The 23,203-nt window shown below is 37.5% G+C and overlaps 1 protein-coding gene across 4 annotated transcripts in view; it reads right to left on the reverse strand.

Annotated features, from left to right (window-relative positions):
• Window positions 1–4,023: 4,023 nt before the first annotated feature.
• Window positions 4,024–23,203, reverse strand: part of TSPAN8 (tetraspanin 8) — a 50,968-nt gene continuing 31,788 nt past the window's right edge. For all 4 annotated transcript variants that reach the window (XM_070755696.1, XM_070755694.1, XM_070755695.1 and 1 more), the window contains 7 exons: window positions 20,442–20,504; window positions 16,502–16,630; window positions 14,805–14,879; window positions 13,006–13,113; window positions 11,786–11,911; window positions 8,272–8,355; window positions 4,024–4,274 (listed from right to left, as the gene is read on the reverse strand). In XM_070755696.1, coding sequence (XP_070611797.1) covers window positions 4,221–4,274; window positions 8,272–8,355; window positions 11,786–11,911; window positions 13,006–13,113; window positions 14,805–14,879; window positions 16,502–16,630; window positions 20,442–20,504 — 639 coding nt within the window. In that variant the 3' untranslated portion in view covers window positions 4,024–4,220. The remainder of the gene's footprint in view (window positions 4,275–8,271; window positions 8,356–11,785; window positions 11,912–13,005; window positions 13,114–14,804; window positions 14,880–16,501; window positions 16,631–20,441; window positions 20,505–23,203) is intronic.

Consider the following 23,203-nt stretch of genomic DNA (forward strand, 5'->3'; position numbering starts at 1 on the left):
CTTTTTGACTTGTGTAGTATACAGGTCCTCAGTGGAAGGCAGGTTGGTAACAACTGTTTTTTCTGCAGGTCTGATTATCCTCTGAAGTCTGTGTCGGTCCTGTTGGGTTGCAGCACCAAACCAGACAGTTACAGAGGTGCAGATGACAGACTGAATGATTCCTCTGTAGAACTGTATCAGCAGCTCCTTGGGCAGTTTGAGCTTTTCGGATTTGCTTTCTCCTGGTTTGCCCAGTGGTTGCCTCTGGTAGCCACAGTGGACATCTTCTGTGGCTATCATCTGGGAGAGAGCAAAATGAATTTGTCTGCTGGTTTTACTTTCTTTTCTTATTTTCTTTTCTGTTTGTTTTCCAACTTCCAACCAGTTTCTGTATCCTGGCAACTGCCTGAACAAGTCCTTGCAGTTTTCTTGGTAAGGTTTTTCAGAAGTGGTTTCAGAAGTGGTTTTTTAGAACTGCCATTGCCTCCTTTTTTGCGCTGAAAGTGACTGGCCCAAAATTAGGGTGAGGCTATAACTCAGTGAGCATGTGTGCGTGCTATCATGCATGTGTGAGTGCCCATACCCATAATTCAATGCCTGGGGAGGGCTAAAATAGCATGCCCCTCCCCATGGAGGACCTCTGGAGGCTGGAAGTGGCCTGTTTCCTAACTTCTGGTGGGCCCAGTTGGCTCGTTTTGGAGCCCCCCAAGGCTCCAAAGTCTTCCCTGGAGTTGGGGGAGGGTAAAAACACCCTCTCCCACCTCCCCGGATGCTTTCTAGAAGCCAAAAATGCCCTCTCAGGGCCTCTGTGCAAGCCAAAAATCAGTTGGCCAGCACTAACATGCATGTTGGAGTTGAGCTAGAGCAATGGCTTGTGTGCCAACAGATATGACTCCACATACCACCTGTGGCACCCATGCCATAGGTTTGCCATCACTGGTATAAGTCATAGTCTCATGGTTTCTCCTGCTATTTGTGAGGCATTGAAGAAAAATCTGAAATTTTGGCTCTAGTAACTATTTATCCTGGAAACGTGTAGGGAGTTGTCAGATTTTACATTCAGTCTGGGGAAATTGGCAGGGCATAAAAGGGTATGAAGCTAGGGGAAGTGTTCAGAATCTCCCAACCAAACTCTATCACCTGGACAGCAACTCTTTTTCTGCTAGTCAGTGATACTGAGTGGGAGGGAAAGGAGGCCAAGGAGTTGACCAATCACTGCCCTACATTAAATGTTCATTGACAAATGCTCTCTGGTTTCATTGTTGAGGCAGAGTAAAGCTGGTGGTGGTGGCAATGAAAGGTCTGTAAGGAGTATGCATAAACGCACCACTGTACCTACCATCCCTGTCCTGCTGTCCTATTATCTTCTTTTATCATTACTTTTTTTACTTATGTTATGTTTATACCAATTACTACTATCCTCTATATGTTTGACAAATAAATATATAAAAATAAAATAAAATAAATACATATATTTCTGTCACATCAAAGATGGAAGAAATCACATCAGAAAACAGTTATCAGTAAGTGCCCTCAGATGCTTCTTTCTGATTATGAAGGAGAAATCCAGGGATGCATTTCCTAGAAGTGGAAATGTCCAGAAAAGACAAACACTTTCTAGTTATTTCAACAATAGATTCATCTGCCAACACATGTTTTTTCCCCTTCATATCAGTCAATATATTCATTTATACTTTTTAAAAGTATACTTATTTTTTTCATATGATACTTTTATACAATAGAAACACTTATTCTGGGAACATACCAAATGAAAGGTTAAGCTTGCACAGAGCTCTTTGTAAATAAGATAAGCCACTGGTCATTCTGAAAAGACATACAACAGATCATTTCTTTTATGAATGAGGTAAACTGTCATATCTCATTCATAAAAATGTACAAAATTCCCATATTAAAGATTCATTTCAACTGGGTTTTGTCTGAGCATTAACACTTGCTTAGGAAAGGAACCATGAGGATTTGTGTCTGTTAGGCTGAATAAGAGCCGGGGTGGCGCAGCAGGTAGAGTGCTGTACTGCAGGCCACTGAAGCTGACTGTAGATCTGAAGGTCAGTGGTTCAAATCTCATCACCGGCTCAAGGTTGACTCAGACTTCCATCCTTTCGAGGTGGGTAAAGTGAGGACCCAGATTGTGGGGGCAATATGCTGGCTCTGTTAAAAAGTGCTATTGCTAACATGTTGTAAGCCGCCCTGAGTCTAAGGAGAAGGGCGGCATAAAAATTGAATGAATAAATACATAAACTTTCAAGCAAATTACTTATTTATGAAAATATTATATTTCTTGACAGACCATGTTAAGGATTATAAGGCTCTAGCTGGCAATTGAGTTGAAAGAGAAATTGACCATGAGAAATTATTAGAACCATCTGTCTTTTCCCCTCAAGACCCACTTAGACATGCATAAACTAGATCTAATCTGTAATCATGAACAATTGTAGTAGGATTTACATTGTTTGACGTTTATTCTACTATAATATATGAATGCTCTTCTTAGAAGATCATAGTTCGTAGAGACATCTGCTTACACTCAAATAAATGCAAATATAAGAATATTTTAGGCCAGTTATTTTAATGCCCAAAGTCTGGAGGCAATAGGAATAAAACTTGCTTCCCTATCTCACTTTTAGTCATTGTAAGCAATAGCAGAGGCTCTGTTGCATTTCCTGCATATGCAAATATGGGGAAACAATAATATTTGCACAATCTCTTTGTTCTTTTATACTATCATGAAATTATTAACATAGTAGGTTTATTAAAAGATCATATATTAACTGAAAATACTTTTATCAAATACCCTCTCCACTGGACTTGTATGTTTTAAAATCCAGATTTTAAACAATTACTGAAACACAGGGTTTTATACAATTATAAGGAAATGAATGGAATGTTTGATTTAAAAAAGCTGCATTCTTGTTCTTCATTAACTTTGAGTTAATTGTATTTACCAATTTGCAAGGAGTTTTTATGAATTCCATTTTCCAGTAAGATTTTGAGATTTTTGTCTGAATTACCGTATCCTTCCATAATTCTCACATATGGATATAAAAGAAATCTGTTGGGAATTTATTTTATTTCCAAAAGTTGTTATCTGACAACACAAACTTCACTGTAGCATGGACAGCAGTCTCCAGAAAAAATAACATATAACAGCTATAGAGACTATTTGTTAAGGAAAAGCAGCCATAAAGTCCAACATTTAGAGACTGCCTGCTCCAACTTTTCAGACCTTATTGTTAAAGGTTTTCTTGCATCTCGCAAGCCAAGATGTATTCATGTAAATAACCTAAGTCCATTGAACTGATCGGATAAACTATTAGATCAATTTGTTCAAAGGTTTCATTTCAAAATATTTCAGCGATACTAAGGCAGTGAAGGGCTCCTACGGGTACAGTCAGGTAGGCAGAACCAGTAGAAAAATTTTGAATTTTTTTCTTTTTTCCCTTCTGGGCTCTGGGTATGTTTTTCCTATCACAGTAAATGAGGTTGAATATGCATAATTTTAGAAGAGCTGTGCGTGCATGTGTGTGTGTATACATACACATACAGTTTATATAGTAGATAATGTACATTTTTGTGTGCCTGTGTGTAATATGTATGTACACATATGGCATATATTTATAAAATTAAATAGTATATTTTGAACATTCAGTAATAGTAAATAGATAGGGAAATTGTATCTCTTTGAGGCAAGGAGAGGCCAAATACCCTAACTCCAACCCAAACCCTTGACGTGAGTGACGTCAAATTGGCCACCTTTAAGCCAGTCACATGATCTTTAAGTCACCCCTATCACATGATTGTCAAGACACTCCCATCTAGTCACATGGCCAGCAAGCCACACCCACAAAATAAGCCACGCCCATAGTGTGGTAGTAAAAAGATTGCAGCCCTTCTTTGTGTTAAAGGTGAAACTTTTTATGAGTCTCTGCATGCACAGTTGAGAAGCAAGACTTTTGGATGGGGGGGATATGTTAATGTGTGGATATGGGTGTGGACATATATAAAATAAATAACTTTTAGTTGAAATTGGTTAAGCAAGCATCAACTTTAATTCAGAAAACAGATGAGTGTTTTGTTTTGTTTTGGAGTAGTCAAATAAATTGCAAATTACCAACACCCCAAATACTTATTGTATATGGTTTTTTTTTAAAAAAAAAATCTAACTACAGATCCAATTCCTCAATTTACAAAGCTTTTTCATTTGGTTGATGATTTCCTTGGCTTCATTTAATCTGAATCTGGCAGTAAAGGGTCATTGAAAACACCATGCCAACAATCTGAAAAAGGAAGAAAGATTTTAAGATGCATTGTTTGGCAACTTTAGTAACAGTTCAGTACACAGCAAGAACATTTTGTTTGCAAAATTCTTGGAGTTTGCATGTACTAATGGATCTGCTATGTTAAAGATTGCGTCCAATACCATTTAGAGATATGACTTTCAGATAGTGGGATTTTAAATAAAACCCATGTATATTTGCAGCATAGGAAACATCAACTTGTTCTGAAAGATTGATTATTTTAACGGGTGAAGACAAGTTGTGAGACTCTTACTTGTGCTTTATATTGCAACATTTTTGGGAAAGAGATTAGATTTCTTGAGAGCTGAAAAGTTTTTCATACTGCTTCCTGTCAACATTAGAATTCTTAGAAACCTTATGTTGTGGCCCATCCACATCCCATGCAGCTGGTCACAGACCCCAAGGATCAAGAGATGGGTGTGGGCTAGTACCCTTGGTCCGTGTACCTGGCACCCAAGTCTGATAGCGAGGAGGTCATCAGAGGCTGAAAGCCAAACAGGGTCTTCTGCACCTCCTGAGGTACACATGAGTGACTCAGGAAAAGAGGAGAAGACTCTTCTTGATGCTAGAGTACAAAGAGTTACCAAAACACATGAGTGGCTAAGCAAGAGGAGGTCTCTGCATGAATAGATCTCTAAAACAATTGGCCACACACTTAGGCTACTTAAGGTGAGCCACATGACTTCAGTGCAGAAGTAAACTTTCATTATGTTCCAGATGCCCGCTCAGAATTTTCTCTTGGAATATTATTATTTCAATGATGAATTACGAGCTGGGGAGTTGGGATCATTATCTCCTGGTTTCCTGTCAACTCAGAATGAGTCAGTTAATGAGAACTGTGTGATCAAAGAAAATATCTATGAGTTTTGGTTCCTGTTTTGGACTCTAATTAGCAGCTGGAATCAAACAGACTTATTTCTTCCTTTATTGCTGGATTTGTAAAAACCAAACCTCCCTACTCCTAAAATATTAGAATTGCATTTATTTATTTTATTTATTTTATTAGATTTATAGGCCATCCTTCTCCAAGTGGACTAAGGTGTACAACAATAAAAAGACACAATTATAAAAATACAATTATAAAAATACAATTTAAACATTCATACATCATGCATTCATAGCCACTGGCCACAGCAGAATATAATGTTAAACGGCCCCAGGTCTGGCAGCAAAGCCATATTTTTAAGGCATTTCGAAAGGCCATGAAGGTGAGGGCCATACAAATCTCCAGGGGAAGTTGGTTCCAGAAGACTGGAGCTGCTACAGAGAAGGCCCTTCTGATTGGTTGCTGGGATGATGATGATGATTATTATTATTATTATTGTTGTTGTTGTTATTGTTATTATTATTATTTATTAGATTTGTATGCCACCCCTCTCCGCAGATTCGGGCGGCTCATAACAGTGATAAAACAATATACAATAACAAATCTAATATTAAAAGTCTAAAATAACAATTTAACATTAAAAGCCTAAAAACCCCATTATGGGGATGTATGAAGCAAGAGACAGCCCCATGCTTAAATCTTGTAAAATCAGTGTGTGGGACAGAACAATGTAAAGATATGAATTGTTGCATTTCTATAATAAATTGCGGCAAAACAACAATCTTGCATAATTGAATAACTAATGTATTATTGCATGTGCTCATGGAATTATGTTCACTATTTCAAATCCATATAGCATATTACCACAAAAAGAATATTATAATGCCACAATATTTGTAATTTGAATTTTTGTGCAAGTTATTACAAATGTGGGGTTTTGCCATCACTTCAATTAACTTCAACTGGTCACTTCAATTTAACAAAATATTTCTAACAAATTACAGTAGAAATTGGAGGACATTCATATATGTGTTGCTTTAAGTAAAATTGAAACTGACTATCAAATGGAATTTTTCACTGGAGTTTTAAATTTTATTATTTTTCTAGCTCTTCATGAACCCCTGGTAGCTTTAAAATTGTTCATTTTAAGCTACCAGGTGTTTATGAAGAACTAAAAAAACCCAGTACTCTAACTACATTTTTGTAATCAATAGTTGAAAAAAGCACTAAATAACGCTACATAAAAAGAAGTAATCACTAAGACAAGTCTGGTTCACTGTTCCACACATAAAGGTGTTTGGAATTCATTCTAAAAGAACTAGTTATAGAAAGGTATGGCTGGTGTACATCAGCTGTAGGAGAAGTAAATAATCTTCAGCCTTTGATGCCTTCTCTAACACTTGAAAACAACTCTCATTTCAAGACAGAAAATATGATATCTGTACTGAATAGCAGACATTAAAACAAAAACACAAACCAAAGAGGAGAATAACAATAGCCTTTCTCAATATAAATTCTTGCCTCACCCAATGAAGACTTTACCCTTATAAAAAAGAGCATGCTTTAATAATAAGTTGCCAAACATTTACAATGGGAAGCTTAGAGATCCAAGCAACTGTTATCTGCAGAGCTAAATATTAACTCTTAAATGAGCTATATGTTTTACATCTTTTTTCTGTAAATTAAGATATAAGAGACTAAGAATTTATCTGGAAAGGTAAATGAAGCTAAGTTTCCTTTTCCATTTAAAAAAAAAATACTTTATGCTTTGTTTGTTTGGACTTTACTCCTTGTTCTTATCGAACCCACCTCATTTTTGTAGTTCCAAGTTTTGTTATTGAACAAACGGGATTGAATTAAAATATTTTCTCACAAAAATTCTATGATTATAGAGGTCACATTAAAATTTAAAGTCTTATTTTTGCTGTACTTTAATTTTGTTAGTATTATCATTATTTTTCTTGTTTCTTGTAAAATGAGGTTTGGGTGTAGGGGTTAAAGCAGTGTTTTTCAACCAGTGTGCCGTGGCACATTAGTGTGCCGCGAGACATGGTCAGGTGTGCCACGAAGCTCAGCAAGAGAGAGAGAGAAAGAAAGCAAGAGAGAAAGAAAGCAAGAGAGAGAGAGAAAGAAAGAAAGAGAGAGAGAAAGAAAGAGAGAAAGAGAGAGAGAGAGAAAGCAAGAGAGAAAGAGAGAGAGAAAGCAAGAGAGAAAGAGAGAGAGAGAAAGCAAGCAAGAGAGAGAAAGAGAGGCAGGGAAGGAGGGAGAGATAGAAAAAGAGCAAAAAAGAGAGGAAGGAAGGAAGAGAGAAAGAGGGATGGATGGAGAGGGGAAGGAAGGAAGAGAGAGAAAGAGTGAGAGAAATAGAGCGAAAGGGAGGAAGAGAGAGATAAATTTTTTTGTCCAAACTTTTTTTAGCCCCCCCACTCCGCCCTGCTCAATGTGCCCCATGATTTTGTATATGTAAAAAATGTTGAGCAGGACTTTGTTCAGTTGTCAACTATTTTTCATATAATTCAGTCGAGATTTTTCTATTTACATGAATAAGAAGTAGAAATATGCAACAGAAGGGACTCCATTTATTCAGTGAGCCCAATATTTTATGTTCTAATTTCTAATGACCCGACACACACTTCAAACAAATTGGCAGGACTTTTGAATCCAGAACATGGAAGGGGGTAACCTAGCAACAGCCTTTTTCTGAACATGCAGAAATATTCTTCATCAAGTCACTATCAATACTGTTGAGGTATGCTTCAGGGGTGGCTTTCTCTTACCTATCCTACCAGTTCGGAAATGCATGTACTGTGTCAGAAGTGCGTGCTTCACACGCATGCACTACACCCAGATTCTGACCCTCTGCGCATGCACGGAAGCACTTGTGCATTTGTAGAGGGTTCTCCATTTGAAACAGCAATCAGAGAACTGGTTCGGGGTGTGGCAAGCTGTCCGTCACTACCGGTTTGGCGTATGAGACCAAATTTCCACCACTGGCTCGTGTGAACTAGTCCAAACTGGTAGCAACCTGACGCTAGTATGTTTATCCTTTAACAAGACTTGATTAACCATAAACATTCAATTTGGTGTGCTACCAATGAAATGATGGTTTTCAATATCATAACAGATTAAAATAAGATTTTATTAGTATACCTCGATAAATGCCAGTCCAAATGCTACTCCCATAACTATAATCATATTTTTCTTAAACATTTCCATAATTGCAGTTGCACAAGTCTGAAAGAAAGGCAAAGACAAAAAATGGCATAAATCACACATGCACCAGCTATTTTAACCTAATAGCCATGTTACAAATTTAGATTAATTTTGCTGGTATCAAAAGGCAAAGGAAGAATGAGTAAATTATCTTCATTTTTTTAAACTTCCAAGATTTTTATAATTCTAATGAAAAAGGATAATCAATTGAATAAATAAATAAGATCTGATACATTGTTAGATAGTAGATCTTTAGTAAGAATCGACTTAGAAACATAGTAACATAGAAGATTGATGGCAGAAAAAAGACCTCATGGTCCATCTAGTCAGCCCTTATGCTATTTCCTGTATTTTATCTTAGGATGGATATATGTTTATCCCAGGTATGTTTAAATTCAGTTACTGTGGATTTACCAACCACGTCTGCTGGAAGTTTCTTCCAAGCATCTACTACTCTTTCAGTAAAATAATATTTTCTCACGTTGGTTCTAATCTTTCCCCCAACTAACGTCAGATTGTAATCCCTTGTTCTTGTGTTCACTTTCCTATTAAAAACACTTCTCTCCTGAACCTTATTTAACCCTTTAACATATTTAAATGTTTCAATCATGTCCCCACTTTCCCTTCTGTCCTCCAAACTATACAGATTGAGTTCATTAAGTCTTTCCTGATAAGTTTTATGCTTAAGAACTTCCACCATTTTTGTAACTCGTCTTTGGACCCATTCAATTTTATCAATAACTTTTTGTAGATGAGGTCTCCAGAGCAGAACACAGTATTCTAAATGTGGTCTCACCAGCGCTCTATACAGCGGGATCACAATCTCCCCCTTTCTGCTTGTTATATCTGTAGCTATGCAGCGAAGCATTCTATTTGCTTTCCCTACCACCTGACTGCACTGTTCACCCATTTTGAGACTGTCAGAAATCACTAACCCTAAATCCTTCTCTTCTGACGTTTTTGCTAGCATAGAACTGCCAATACAATACTCAGATTGAGGATTCCTTTTGCCCAAGTGCATTATTTCACATTTGGAAACATTAAACTGCAGTTTCCATTGCTTTGACCACTTATCTAAATCTAGCTAAATCATTTGCCATATCACAGATGCCTCCGGGAATATCAACCCTATTGCACACTTTAGATTCATCGGCAAATAGGCAAACCTTCCCTACCAAACCTTCCCCTATGTCACTCACAAAGATATAAAAAATAATAGGACCCAGAACAGACCCTTGTGGCACACCGCTTGTAACCAGGCACTGCTCAGAATGCTCACCATTAACAACAACCCTCTGATATCTACGCTTCAGCCAGCTGCAGGGGAGCTATCAATCACATATCTGAGTTGTTTAAGAACTCTGGGGTGGATGCCATCTGGACCCATTGCCTTATTTGTCTTTAATTGTTCAAGTTCTTTTAAGACATCGGCCTCTGAGATCACTGGAGCTGAATCCCTACAGCTGGAAGCAATGCTATATCTACCTATAGTATTATATTGTAAGCTGCTTTCTGAGAAAACCAAACAGAAGTAGCTATTCAAATGGTCAGCAACCTCCTTATTCCCATCAATGTATATATTATCTCCAGTACTCAGCTTTGTGATGCTGCAGTTTTTCTTCTTCCTATCACTAATATATCTGAAAAAGGTTTTATCCCCCTTCTTCACAGATTTGGCAATTTCTTCCTCTTTTGAGGCTTTAGCAGCATATATTATCTGTTTCACCTCCCTTTGTTTCATTTTATACACCTCTTTGTCAGCTATACTTCCAGACTTTTTATACCTCCTGTAGGCAGACATTTTTTCATTGACTATACCCTTTACATCATTACTATAGAAACCATAGTGGTTTCTTCTTCCTTTTACCTTTAGTTATTTGCCTTACATACAGTCCAGTGGCTTTTAAGATGGCCATTTTAATACAGTCCACTGGGCGCTTGCTCCTGCCATTTTATCCCTGCCCTTTAATTCATTATTTTAAATATTTCCCCATTTTATTGAAATTTGTTTTTCTAAAATCCAATACTTTGGTTGTAGTATAGGATTGCTCACAATCAGTTTTTACATCTAACCATAAACATAGGTGTTCACTGCAACCTAAGTTTTCTCCCACCTTAACCTCTGAAAACCCAGTTCCTATTCGTAAAAACTAAATCTAGAATATTATATCCTCTAGTTGGTGTCTTAACCAGCTTTGCCATAGCTGCTCCTGTAAGGGCCTCTACTATATTCTTACTTTTGCATGTAAGGGCACTAGGGATATTCCAGTTAACATCAGGCATGTTGAAATCACCCATAATTACAATATCTCCCTTTACTGCCATTTGGGTAATTTCATCCACCATCTTGTTGTCACAATCCTCAGATTGCCCTGGAGGCCTATAGATCACCACAAATCTACTGACAGAACCCTCTTTAGTTTGCATGTAAACCCAAAGAACATTATTATCATTATTTGTTTGTCCCTTATCCTGAACAACTACATCTATTTCATTTACAACTCCCTTTTCAACAAACTGATTTATCCTCATTTTCCAGGGACAGAAATGATCCACATCGGTTACATCTCTGTCCCCTTTACCTAGTTTAAATGCCTGTCCAAAAAAGTTCTGAACTCCTCACCAAGCACCTGGGTACCTCTGTATGATGGATGCAAACCATCCCTCTTAAACAACTCCCTATTAGACCACCTACTAACATCATGACTAACATATCCAAAACCTTCAGCCTTACACCACTGCCTTAAGCACTTAGTATAGATTCATTCATGTGTTTATTTATATGACTGTTTATTCATTAACTGACTCTGATATACAACATTAGAAAATTTTTTAAAAGCATCTGCTGTTTAAAAAGGTACAAGCTTATATTAGTTCTAGATTCAGTAAGTCAGATAATACATAACAGGCCTCTATAAATGATTTGCATAATATCTTGGTTCCAGTGCTTGAAGGAAGGATCCTAAAAAATAAATATTTACCCATTTTGGCATAATGCAGCACTATTTAAAACCACTGAGCTAGAAACTAGGAAATTGTGAGTTCTAGTTCTGCCTTATGGGATGAAAACATCTGGATGACCTTAGGCCAATCCCTTCCTTTCAGCACAAGGAAGGAAGCAATAGCAAAACTTCTGAAATCTTGCCAAGAGAACTCCATGGACCTGTCCAGGTAGTTGATAGAAATCAATACTGACTTGAAGACATCATAAAACAAACAAACAAACAAAGTAGTAACAGAAATGCAAATTATAATAATTATAATTTTTATTAGCTTTTCCTTAACAAGGATACTTCCTAGATACTTCCTAAATCAATGCCTGATAATCATACTGCATTATTGTTCCCTAGAATGATTCCATGATATATGAATCTGGAGACCACAAATGGCCACTGGAGACCATAAATGGCCATCAATAGTGATTGATGTACTCATCCCATTTTTTTCTTACCTGTTTGTACAGATTTTCAACACAGTAACTAGTACCTATGTCTGTCGGATCACATACACATCCATAGCTAGGCTGAAGATTCTTTCCCCAATCTGTTTTTCCTTTAAGCTTGCCACAACATTTGTACTACAAGAAAAACAATAATAAAGAGTTTAGTTTGGTAAAGTAATTCTTCTAACACATAAACAGCAAAGCTTATACTGCAGTCTTTTCAAATTTCCATCAACTTTGCTGAATATTCTTTCCATATAAGGGCCATATAAGTGGTATATACCATTCACTGACACAAAGAAGGGAAATTTGATGAATCTATAGCCACTTCTGCAGAAAACTGATATTGGTTGGTTAAAAAACAGTGCTATTTTAAGTGTTATTTTAAGACAGGAATTTTATGTTATATTTTATATCCTGTAAAATTAGAAAAATCAGCATGAACATTTGAGGGCAATATTTCTTGGGCTAGAAGACTGGAAAAGAGAAGAAATTAAATGTAAAAACCTAATTCTATAGGATTGTTGGCATCCCTTGGCATCTACTAACTACATATATACATAGTTCTTCTTTACATGCATCCCAATGTAAAATACTAGCATGAATATTGGTGGATTTGTGATGTGATATCATGATGCATGCTTTTTAACTTGCCCATCTTCTCTCATCCCTATGTCAATGCCACCTTCAAACCAAATTAAAATTGTTATTATTTTTCCTAATAATTAAAAACAAAAATTAACAGTCAGAAGTGTTCTATAATAGATAGATACTGTATGTATTGTTGTCTACTAATCTCTAAACATCGAGTTACAATCTAGAGTAGTGTTTCTCAGTCTTGACAAATTTCATACATGTGGACTTTAACTCCCAGAATTCTAGAAGTTGAAGTCCACATATCAAAGTTGCCAGTGTTGAGACACTGATCTACAGCTTGAAAACAGAATTATTGAGAAGTCAGTAGTGTCACAAACAGGCTCTAGCAGATTATAGTTATCTAATATTGACTGGAATACTAAATACACACAATTTCTCAGCTCATTAATGTTTCTAGGAGTCAGTCATTTTAGTACAGATAGTTTTCAATAAAGCTGTATCTGTATTTGCAATTTTGAAATTAGGGAATTGGAGATGACAATGGTTTTCAAATATAGTTGGATTTTAAGATGTTAGAACAAGTGGAGTAAAAATAGTAGTAATTATTATAAATATTAATGAATTTAATTTGCCTTTATCTCCATTTGGCGGAAACCTTCCAGAGTATTCTTATCATTACTTGAAGCAATATTCAATACGTCAATTTCTTTCTCGAGAGTTTCATTTACGACACCTTCAATCTGCAAATGAATAGATGATACAATCAGCTTATGTAATTTAATTACTATATAATTTAATAAGAGTTGTTGGCAAAATGTTCACATCTTACCATCTTGATTGGATCTGCAGAATATCGCCCAGCCACCTTGTTTAGGGTGACTCATTCTCTCCTTAATATGGGGAGAGTGGAGGAACCCTTGCATGGTAGAGATTAGGAATTTAATAAATTTATCATGGATAAAGTCGCCCTGGACTCTGACTGGGCAGTATCAACTGAGGAGACAGGGTCATGTCTTAGTTTGGTTATATGGAATGAGTTTGATCTGGTGACACCTGATGAAGTGAACAAGGCCATGGGAGCTGTGAGCTCCTCCACCTGTTTATTGGACCCATGCCTCTCCTGGCTGGTTTCAACCAGCAAGGAGGTAACATGAGGCTAGATCCAGGCGGTGGTCAATGCTTCGTTGAGGGAAGGATCCTTCCCGTCCCTGCTTAAGGAGGCAGTGTTGAGTCCCCTCCTCAAGAAGCCTTCCCTGAATCTGGCTATTCTTAAGAACTATCACCCTGTCTCCAACTTTCCCTTTCTAGAGAATGTTGTTGAGAAGGTGGTGGTGCTCCAGCTCCTGTGGTCCTTGGATGAAGCCAATTATCTTGACTGTTATCAGTCTGGTTTCAAGCCCAGACTCAGCACTAAAACTGCTTTGGTCATGCTGTTGGATGATCTCTGGTGGGCCTGGGACAGGGGTTATTCCTCTGTTCTTGTGCTTCTTGACCTTTCAGCAGCTTTCAATACCATCAAATATGGTACCAATACCATCAAATATGGTACCTACTGAAGGGATTAGGGGTGAGAGGCACCGTTGGTTACAGTCAGTGTTGGTAGGGGGGCTCAGCAGTCAACCCCCTAGGCCCCTCCTTTGTGGGGTGCCTCAGGGGTTGGTTCTCCCCCCCCCCCACTGTTTAACATATACAGTACATGAAACCACTGGGTGAGATCATCTGACGACCCAGGGTGAGTTTCCATCAGTACGCTAAGACAATCAGCTGTACATCTCCACTCTGTCTCAGTTCAGTGAAGTAATGGAGGTGATGTTCAAACGGCAGCCACACAAGCCGTCATGGGTTTACCGAGGTATACTCATATATCGCCATCACTCCATGAGCTGCATTGGTTACCAAGTACCGATTAGGGTGCAATTTAAAGCGTTGGTTATTACCTACAAAGCCCTACATGGCTTAGGACCAGATTACTTATGGGACTGTCTCCTGCCTCATGTATCGCAATGGCCAGTTAGATCCCACAGAGTTGGCCTTCTCCAGCCAAGCAATGTTGCCTGGCAGGGCCTAGGGTAAGGGCCTTTTTTGTGGTGGCTCCAGGCCTTTGGAACAAACTACCCCTGGAGATTCACACTGCTCCCACTCTCCTGGCTTTTTGAAAGGTTTTGAAAATGCACCTTTGCCGGCAGGCCTGGGTCATTGAGCATGGACATTCTGCTCTGGCTTATCGTATGATTGTGTTGGAATGAGTTAGGTTTTAGTCTTCGGTTTTACTTGGGTTTTTAAAATTTTGCATTTGTATTGATTTTATTATGTAAGCCACCCTAAGTCCCCTGGAGAAGGGCAGCTTAGAAATCCAAACAAATAAATGGATGGATGGATGGATGGATGGATGGATGGATGGATGGATGGATGAGATTGAAGAATTATATACCTGAGATTTATATACTGCTCCCAAAATGCCGGCTACAATTTGAAGAAGCAGAATCATCAGCAGTCCAATGAAAAACTGGTGGGGGAAAAAAAATATCTCAGCTTCGGGAAAGTACATTACACACTGCTTCTTTTTGTAAGTGTTCTGAAATGGTTCACAATATTATAAAATGTTTACAAAGTGAAACAATATGTCTTGACAAGGCACTTGTTAGGAAAGACAGATTTTTAAAATCAGAATATGAATATACACAATATTCAAAAGTTGTACATACAAGATATTTTAAGAAAATACAATTTTTATATATTCAGGAAAATTGAAATTAACAGAATTTCATAATTCAGTATGTACTATAATTGCACATAATTCTGAAACAAAGTTGCATTTTCTCTAGACAATAATTTTTACAAGTCAAGGCTCATGGGATGTTTTATTGTTTTCCATTCCTTAGAATAATGATTTGCTTCCTTTCAATAACATGTGCTTGCTTGTATGGTAATTATAGCATTTTTAAAATAATTAGTCACATGTATATTTTAATCCATGTTACAACACTTAATGATTAACCCTAGAGTTTGTCATACTTAGGTTAAAACGTAAGCATCTCTTAAGTAAGTTCCAAAAAATATTCATAATTCTAATTAGGCATACATAATTATAGATAGATCACTATTTAACAAGAATGATGGACAATGTTGGATTAAAATAATGGAGCCTCCCAAAAGTCAAATGTGTTTTTAATAAGATAGTATGAAAATAATTCATTAAAACCAATGTTGAAGTAGAAAGGAATATCAGAAGTGGAGGGGGGGGAGGATGTTAATTTTATAGCTGACACAGCTACTTAAAACTTCTTAAAGAGTTTTGTGAAGTTCTTCTCTTTTGGTATATACAAACCTGCCTTTATCACAATACACCCACCAAAATAAATACATCTATTGAGACTGAATTTGCTTTCCATTACTGATTAGATCTGTCCAGGTGATGAAATGTATGGAATCGTGGAGGCAAGGCAAGATTCTGTCTGGTGCAAGGGTACCAGGAATCGGGAAAGGTCAATCTAACGGTAATACTGCATGAGTCAAAAAGAGGGCCATGAAAATATTTACTGACCACTCACATCCTGAACATAAATTATCTCAACTCCTACCCTCAAAACAACGGCTGTAGAGCACTACACACCAAGATAAGTAGACACAAGAACAGCTTTTTCCTGAAAGCCATTATTCTGCTAAACAAATAATTCCCTAAAGCTGCATTACTATTACTAAATAATCCTTAAATTTAAAAATAGTACTATTACTAAAATCTCCTTAAATGTATATCTTTCCACATAGAAAATTGTAAGTTAGATAAAATGGGGTTGATATATTTTTCTAATGTTTAATTGTATTCTATTTTTACCTTGTCTTTGTAACTATATTCTATTTTTACCTAAGTCCGCAAGAAGGGCAGCTTATAAATCTAACAAATAAATAGAGAGACAGACAGACAGATAATACACCACAATGTATTTACACTCTTGTGTACAAGGGACATTCTCCTTATTCTTGCTTGAGAAAAAATATCTAACTAAAACTTGCACTAAAGATCATTTATTGTCTAACAAGCTAAATACAAGCAGGCTATTGCTTTGAACATATTGGCAAAGAAAACTGCCCAGAAATTGAAAAAAACTGCAGAAATTTAAACTCTACCAGGAGAAGCATGCACTGGCTCTCCTTCATGGCACCACAGCAACCTAGAAACCCAAGCACCATAATGATTGAGCCCACAGCAATGAGGAGATTAACAGCAGAAAGCAAGCTTGAGTCTGTTTTGAATTCCTGTAAAAAAAGAAATACAAAATTTCAGATACAATCAGTGAAATAGTTACAATATAAAAAGGAAACTGGGAGCAAATGAATAGCTCCCTGTTATTCATAGACATAAATCATATCATCAGTAAACTACTTTGCCGTAAGGCAATACCCTCAGTCATGGCATTTCATTCTGATTGTTCAGCACCCAAGGACATTGCTCTAGTGCTGGAATTCCAGAGAAGGCAGTGGATTGTTTCGGTACCTGAAATGAGTTTTGCAGAAGTGGGATTGCCTAGATTTTAGACAATACAGCAGATTATAAATTCCCAGATTAGAACAGAATAGTGAATATTGAGGTATTACTCATAGCCTGCATTTTCATTGTCTGTTTCCTGGATGGCAAACAAACTCATATCTTATAATTAAAAAGTAATAAAAATAAGTTCATATATACAAATAACTAATGAAAGCAAAATCAAATTAAACCAATAGTACAAGTAAAAAAACACACACACTCAAACCAGCTTGAATGAACCATAACACATTTTGCCTGATCAGATTAAAGGTGTACACAAGGTATGCACAAGTATTTCTAGGATTGATTAATTGATCAATCATTATGTATTAGGAATTTTTCATTCCTAATCACCTGAAAGAACATTAGAAATACATCATTATGAAGAAAATCAATCGGTGTGTGGTCGTTAGGAGATGAAAATTCCCAGAAAGGGCATTTCAATGTGAGTAACTCAAATAAAAAAGTCATTTTTCCAGTTATTGCCAGGGTATAAGTCATTTGTTGGTCCAGCATAATCTCCTGGTTGCTATTGAATCATGTTACATGGCAAACATATAAACTCACTATACTAAGAGCAGCAATCTAACAGGTGTTTGTTAGTTAATGCCCTTATGCCAAAGGGAAAAAAATAGGAGGCAGATTATTAATTTATTTGATCCTTAAAAACCTAAAACAGGTATAGCAGCACTTAGTTGATAAAACAAACCAGGATATTCTAGGACTGCAGAGTAGATTAACAAATTGAGAAAACTCACACAAATCTCTTTTATAAACTACATGGATGTGTTAATGAAGGCAGCAGAAGTCAAGCTGGACTAGAAGAGATGATTTTTTAAAAATGTTTTAAATATAGGAGAAAAATTGAGTGGTATTAGTACGTTGCTGGTATAGAGTTGCAACAATTGCCCATACGTTAATTGAATTTGGATTAAAATTAATTTGTATAGCTGACACCAATATTGTAAACTGTTTCACAAAAAGATTTTAAGATATACGGTAATTATTGGTATTTTAGTCCTGAACACATGAATAAAATACTTGAAGAACGCTTTTCATGCCTTCACTCAATATTATATTGAGTTCCCATTTTTACATTTAAAACTTTAAATTAAACTGGTAACTTATAGACTTTCTTAACTGGAAAATCTAGGAGTAAACTGGGGGCAGGGGCAGTGTTCCCTCTAATTTTTTTTCCAGTGTGGGCAGAAAAGTATAGTGTCTGAGCAGCAGTCCCTTCGGGACTGGGCGGCATAGAAGTAGAGAGATAGATAGATAGATAGATAGATAGATAGATAGATAGATAGATAGATAGATAGATAGATAAAAAAGTGTGGGCGCACACTATCACGCTTACGCGAGTTCTGACATCCATAATTCGCTCCCCCTCTTTTCTCTCTCCTTCTTCTCTCATTTCTTTCCTTTCTCTCCCTCCCTTTCTCTTTTCTTTCTCTCCCTTCATCTTTCTCTCTATCCTTTCTATCTCTCACTCTTTATTTCTCCCTCCATCATTCCCTCTTTCTCTCCCTCCTTTTCTCTCTCTTTCCTTTCTCTCCCTCCCTCCCTTTCTCTCTATCCTTTATATCTCTCTTTCTCTCCCTCCTTCATTCCCTCTTTCTCTTTCCCTCCTTCCATTTCTTTCCCTCCCTTTCTTTCTATTCTTTATATCTCTCACTCTTTCTTTGTTTCTCTTCCTCCTTCATTCCCTCTTTCTCTCCCTCCTTTTCTCTCTCTTTCCTTTCTCTCCCTCCCTCTTTCTCTCTATCCTTTATATATCTTTCTTTCTTTCTCTCCCTCCTTCATTCCCTCTTTCTCTTTCCCTTCCTCCCTTTCTCTCCCTCTTTCTCTCTATCCTTTCTATCTCTCACTATTTCTTTGTTTCTCTTCCTCCTTTGTTCCATCTTTCTCTCCCTCCTTTTCTCTCTCTTTCCTTTCTCTCCCTCCCTCTTTCTCTCCTAGGGCTGCCTGTGCCTGCCCTGCCTGGACGGACCGCGTTTGGCATTGGCGTCCCCACACACAGACGGCAAGAAGCGTGGCGGCAGGGTGCACCGCTAGGCCGCTTGCCTTTCGGCAGCCCCTGGTCGGTGCCCCCCCATGGATGGACATTGTCAGTCCGCCGGATCTGCCCCCCCCCCGCCTCTTTCATTTCTCAATGAAGTTATTGTGAGGCCAACCTGTTTTTACAGAATAGCTACAAACAAAGATATAAATCCAGGGTCCCCAAACCTTTTACACAGGGGGCCAGTTCACTGTCCCTTAGACTGTTGGAGGGCCGGACTATAAAAAAAAATCCTGCGGTTTTCTTAACACCATCCTCGGGGAGGAGGAGGCAGCAAAGTGGAGCAAGTCCCCAACTCCTTGCCGAGTTTTCTCTTTCTCTCTCTCTCTCTTCCTTCTTCTCTCTCCCACTCGCTTTCTCTCTCTCTCTCTCTTGTTTTCTTTCTCTCTTGCACTCATGCTCTTTCTATCTCTCCCTCTTCCTTTCTCTCTCTATATATCTCTGCCTCTTTCTCTCTCTCTTTCTCTCTGTCCCTTTCTTTCTCTCTCTCTTGCTTCCTTTCTCTCTTGTTCTCTCTCTCTCTTGCTATCTCTCTTTCTCTCTCTCTCTTTGTTTCTCTCTGTCCCCTTCTCTCTTGCTTGCTTTCTCTCTCTCTTGCTTTCTCTCTCTTGTTCTCTCTCTTGCTATCTCTCTCTTTCTTTCTTTCTTTCTTTCCTTCTCTCTGTCCCTCTCTCTCTTGCTTTCTCTCTCTCTTACTCACTCTCTCTCTTATTATCTCTCTTTCTCTCCCCCTCTTACTCTCTCTGTCTTTTTCTCACTTTCTCTCTCCCTCTCTATTTCTTTCTATCTTGCTCTCTGTTGCGCTCTCTCTCTCTCTCTCTCTTTCTCTCTCTCTCTTGTTCTCTCTTTCTCTCTCTTCCTTTTTTCTCTTTTTTTAAATAAAAAAATTAGTCAAGTGTGACTAATTTGTCATCGTACATAGTGTACATAAAAGAAAAGTGTACATAAAAGAAAATATATGTTTGTCAAGAATCATAATCATAGCTGGCTGGAGAATTCTGTATTAAAGTCCACAAGTCTTAAAGTTGCCAAGTTTGAAGACCTCTGAATTAGATGCTTGATTTACTTTTATGTGTGTGATATTGAAATCTTTATTGTTTCTGATATTTATTTTTCCTTCTGCAAACCTAGTGAATCTGGGATTTCAGTAATAGACCAGTAACGTATTTCAGTCTGTTCAGTGTTAAATTTTTATATTTAACTTTTTATAATTTTCTTTTTAGAGGCTTTTTGAAATGGCTTTCTCTTCACCATTGTATATTTTAAGTATGGCTTAAAGTAGGAAAATATTTTTTACATTTAAATAAAGTAATTATTTATTTATAACTTGAAATTGATTTTGACTTCCAAAGAAGAGTAAAGGGTGACTGCTAGAGAATTAAATTCGTTTTCATCCACTTTATTTTTCTGTGACTTGCTAGGAATATGCAACTGTAATATGTGTTGACACCTCTAATTATTATTGATAAAAGCATATTTACCTCTTGAATATTTTTGCTGACACGCATCCATATAGAGATTCCCAGAATAATACATCCAATTATCTAGTTAAAGGGAGAAAAAAAATCAGTATCCTGAAAATAAGAAAGCCACTACTTGATGCAGATCCCTGTAATTAAATTATTTAATCCCATTTTAATATACATTAACAATCCCAAACACCCAATATACAAATTGATTCTATTAATTTTAAAAAATCTAATTTCCCAAGTACTGTCTTGGACAAAAACCCATTTCTCATTTAAAATATAATTTTGTTTTTGAAAAAAATGCTATCACATGAGACACACATAAAAAGATCATGTTGCCATCTTGACAACATGTGGGAAACTCTGTGAATTCTTTTGCTGGTTGCTTTTTTATCTCAATACTGTATTGTGTTTTATATTTTTTTAAAGTACATTTTTAAATACTGGAGAAAGGTCCACAGCTTTATCCCTTTCCATCTGAATGTCAAAAGACATTACAGATAGTCCTCGACTTACAATAGTTCATTTATTGACTGTTTGAAGTTACAATGGCACTGAAAAAAGTGACTTATGACCATTTTTCACACTTACAACCGTTGTAGGATCACCATGATCACGTGATCAAAATTCAGATGCTTTGGAACTGACTCAAATTTATGGTTCATATGATCACTTTTTACAACTTTCTGATTTTACAACTTTGCCTCAGTGGTGCAGTGGTTAGAGTGCAGTACTGCAAGCTACTTCTGCTGATCACCGTTTGCCAGCATTTTGGCAGATCAAATCTCAGTAGTCTCAAGGTTGACTCAGCCTTCCATTCTTCCAATGTCAGTAAAATGAGGAACCAGATTGTTGGGGGCAATATGATGACTCTCTGTAAACCGCTTAGAGAGGGCTGTAAAGCACTGTGAAGCAGAATGTAAGTCTAAATGCTGTTGATAAGCAAAGTCAATGGAAAAAGCAGATTCACTTAACAACCATGTTACGAGTTTAACAACTGCAATGATTCACTTAACAACTGTGGGAAGGAAGGTTGTAAAATGGGCAAAATTCACTTAACAAATGTTTCACTTAGCAACAAAAATTTGGGGCTCAATTATGGTCATAATTGAGCCCCAAATTTCTGTGAGTGGGTTAGATTGCTCAACATTCAGGTCATCCAGAAATCTTCATTTGTGATTATTCTTTGAATAATAAATTGATACTACAGTATCTATCACATTCCACTATAATTAAGTACAATAGGACTTGCGGGAGTGGGAGGAGGGAATTGTTTCCTGCCTTTATTTGAAATACTGGAAACCTGTTCAGCAACTTTATAGAATGGCAGAGTTTCTTTTTGTATGCATGATGTTACAAGAGATTAGGTAGGGGAAAGCTAAGGACTAATTTCTCTGATCATTAATGCTTCTGAATAGAACACAATGGACTCCAGTTTTACTTGGAACTTGATCAGGTAAATTTGGATGGATGATAATTTTTCCCATTCTCCCAAAGATGAATAGATAGACACACGCTTATATCTAGCTGTATACCAGGCAGGGGTTGTCGCTCCTGCTGCTACATGTTGTGGTTGGCTCTGGCCCAGCTCCTGCCCCAAGGAATGTGGAGGTGGATGCAGGGGAAACATCAACATGTCATAGGCCTGTTTTATTGCCAACAGAGTCAGGTAGTGCAGTTTCCTCGGACGAAGAAGAAGGTGGGGGTGACTTGGAAGAGGGGGGCTTGGCACACAGCCCAGGAAGCCAATCTCCATTATCTTCGGTCGATTCGGATGAGGAAGTGTTAGACCCATGCATGCGCAGAATTATGCATAGAAGAGACCAATTGAAGAAATATTACAGGAGATAAGAGAGGCCACCTGTGTTTGGGTGGGGCTCCAGCAATTAGAGCTGCTGATATAAATAGCAGTGGGCTAGCTTGGCCGTTGTGGAAGATTATCTGATCGTTGTTTCTTGAGGACTGTGCCTTGCTGTTTGCAGACTTTGTTTGTTGATTTTTCACGACTTTGAAACCAAAGCAGAGCAAAGTGTGGGGTCTCACTTTGTGGAATAAGGAGGGCTGTGACGTTCCTTCACAGCTGCTAGCTAAGTACTTAAGGACTTATTAAGGGGATTGTACAGACTACCAGGTTGTTTTGGGACAAGTGCTCTTTGCAATACAAAAAGGGTGCTTTGTTTCTTTTGAATTTTTGTGATAAAGAACATTGTTTTTGAACTTTCAAGTGTGTGTGTGTTTCTGAAATTTGTGCCCTTGAATTTTTGGGAGACTCATACCATAGAGCCTGGCAGAACACTACCGATATGCTGTGCACACAAACCCACATCTCCAATTTGCGCACATGTGCATCTGAGTGAGATTCTGAGCATGAACAGGAAGCAAAATCTGTGTATGCGCTTTTTTGTTTCCGCGCATACACAGAAGCAAAACACAACCAAAATCTCTCTCGCACACAAGTTCCCTCACAAGATTTGCTTCCTGCGCATGCACAGAAGGGAAATTTCACTCGGGCGTGCATGTGCGCATGCTGTAGATGCGGAGCTGTGTGCACAGCTCAATTTTCCCTACCAGTGCAATGGTGTCAACCATACCAGTAGCAAGCCATTACTGCTGTAGACATAATTTTACTAATCATTTAAGAATGGAATATGATTTCTGAGAATCAGTGGGATATATCAGATTTTGAGGAAGTGATATTGCTGCCATACAGAGCTAGCTAATCACAAAATGTTAGTTAGAGTGCAAGTGAACAATGCTAAAACATCAATTTATAA

The sequence above is a fragment of the Erythrolamprus reginae genome, chromosome 6 (assembly GCF_031021105.1).
Source record: "Erythrolamprus reginae isolate rEryReg1 chromosome 6, rEryReg1.hap1, whole genome shotgun sequence".
Lineage (NCBI taxonomy): Eukaryota > Metazoa > Chordata > Lepidosauria > Squamata > Dipsadidae > Erythrolamprus > Erythrolamprus reginae.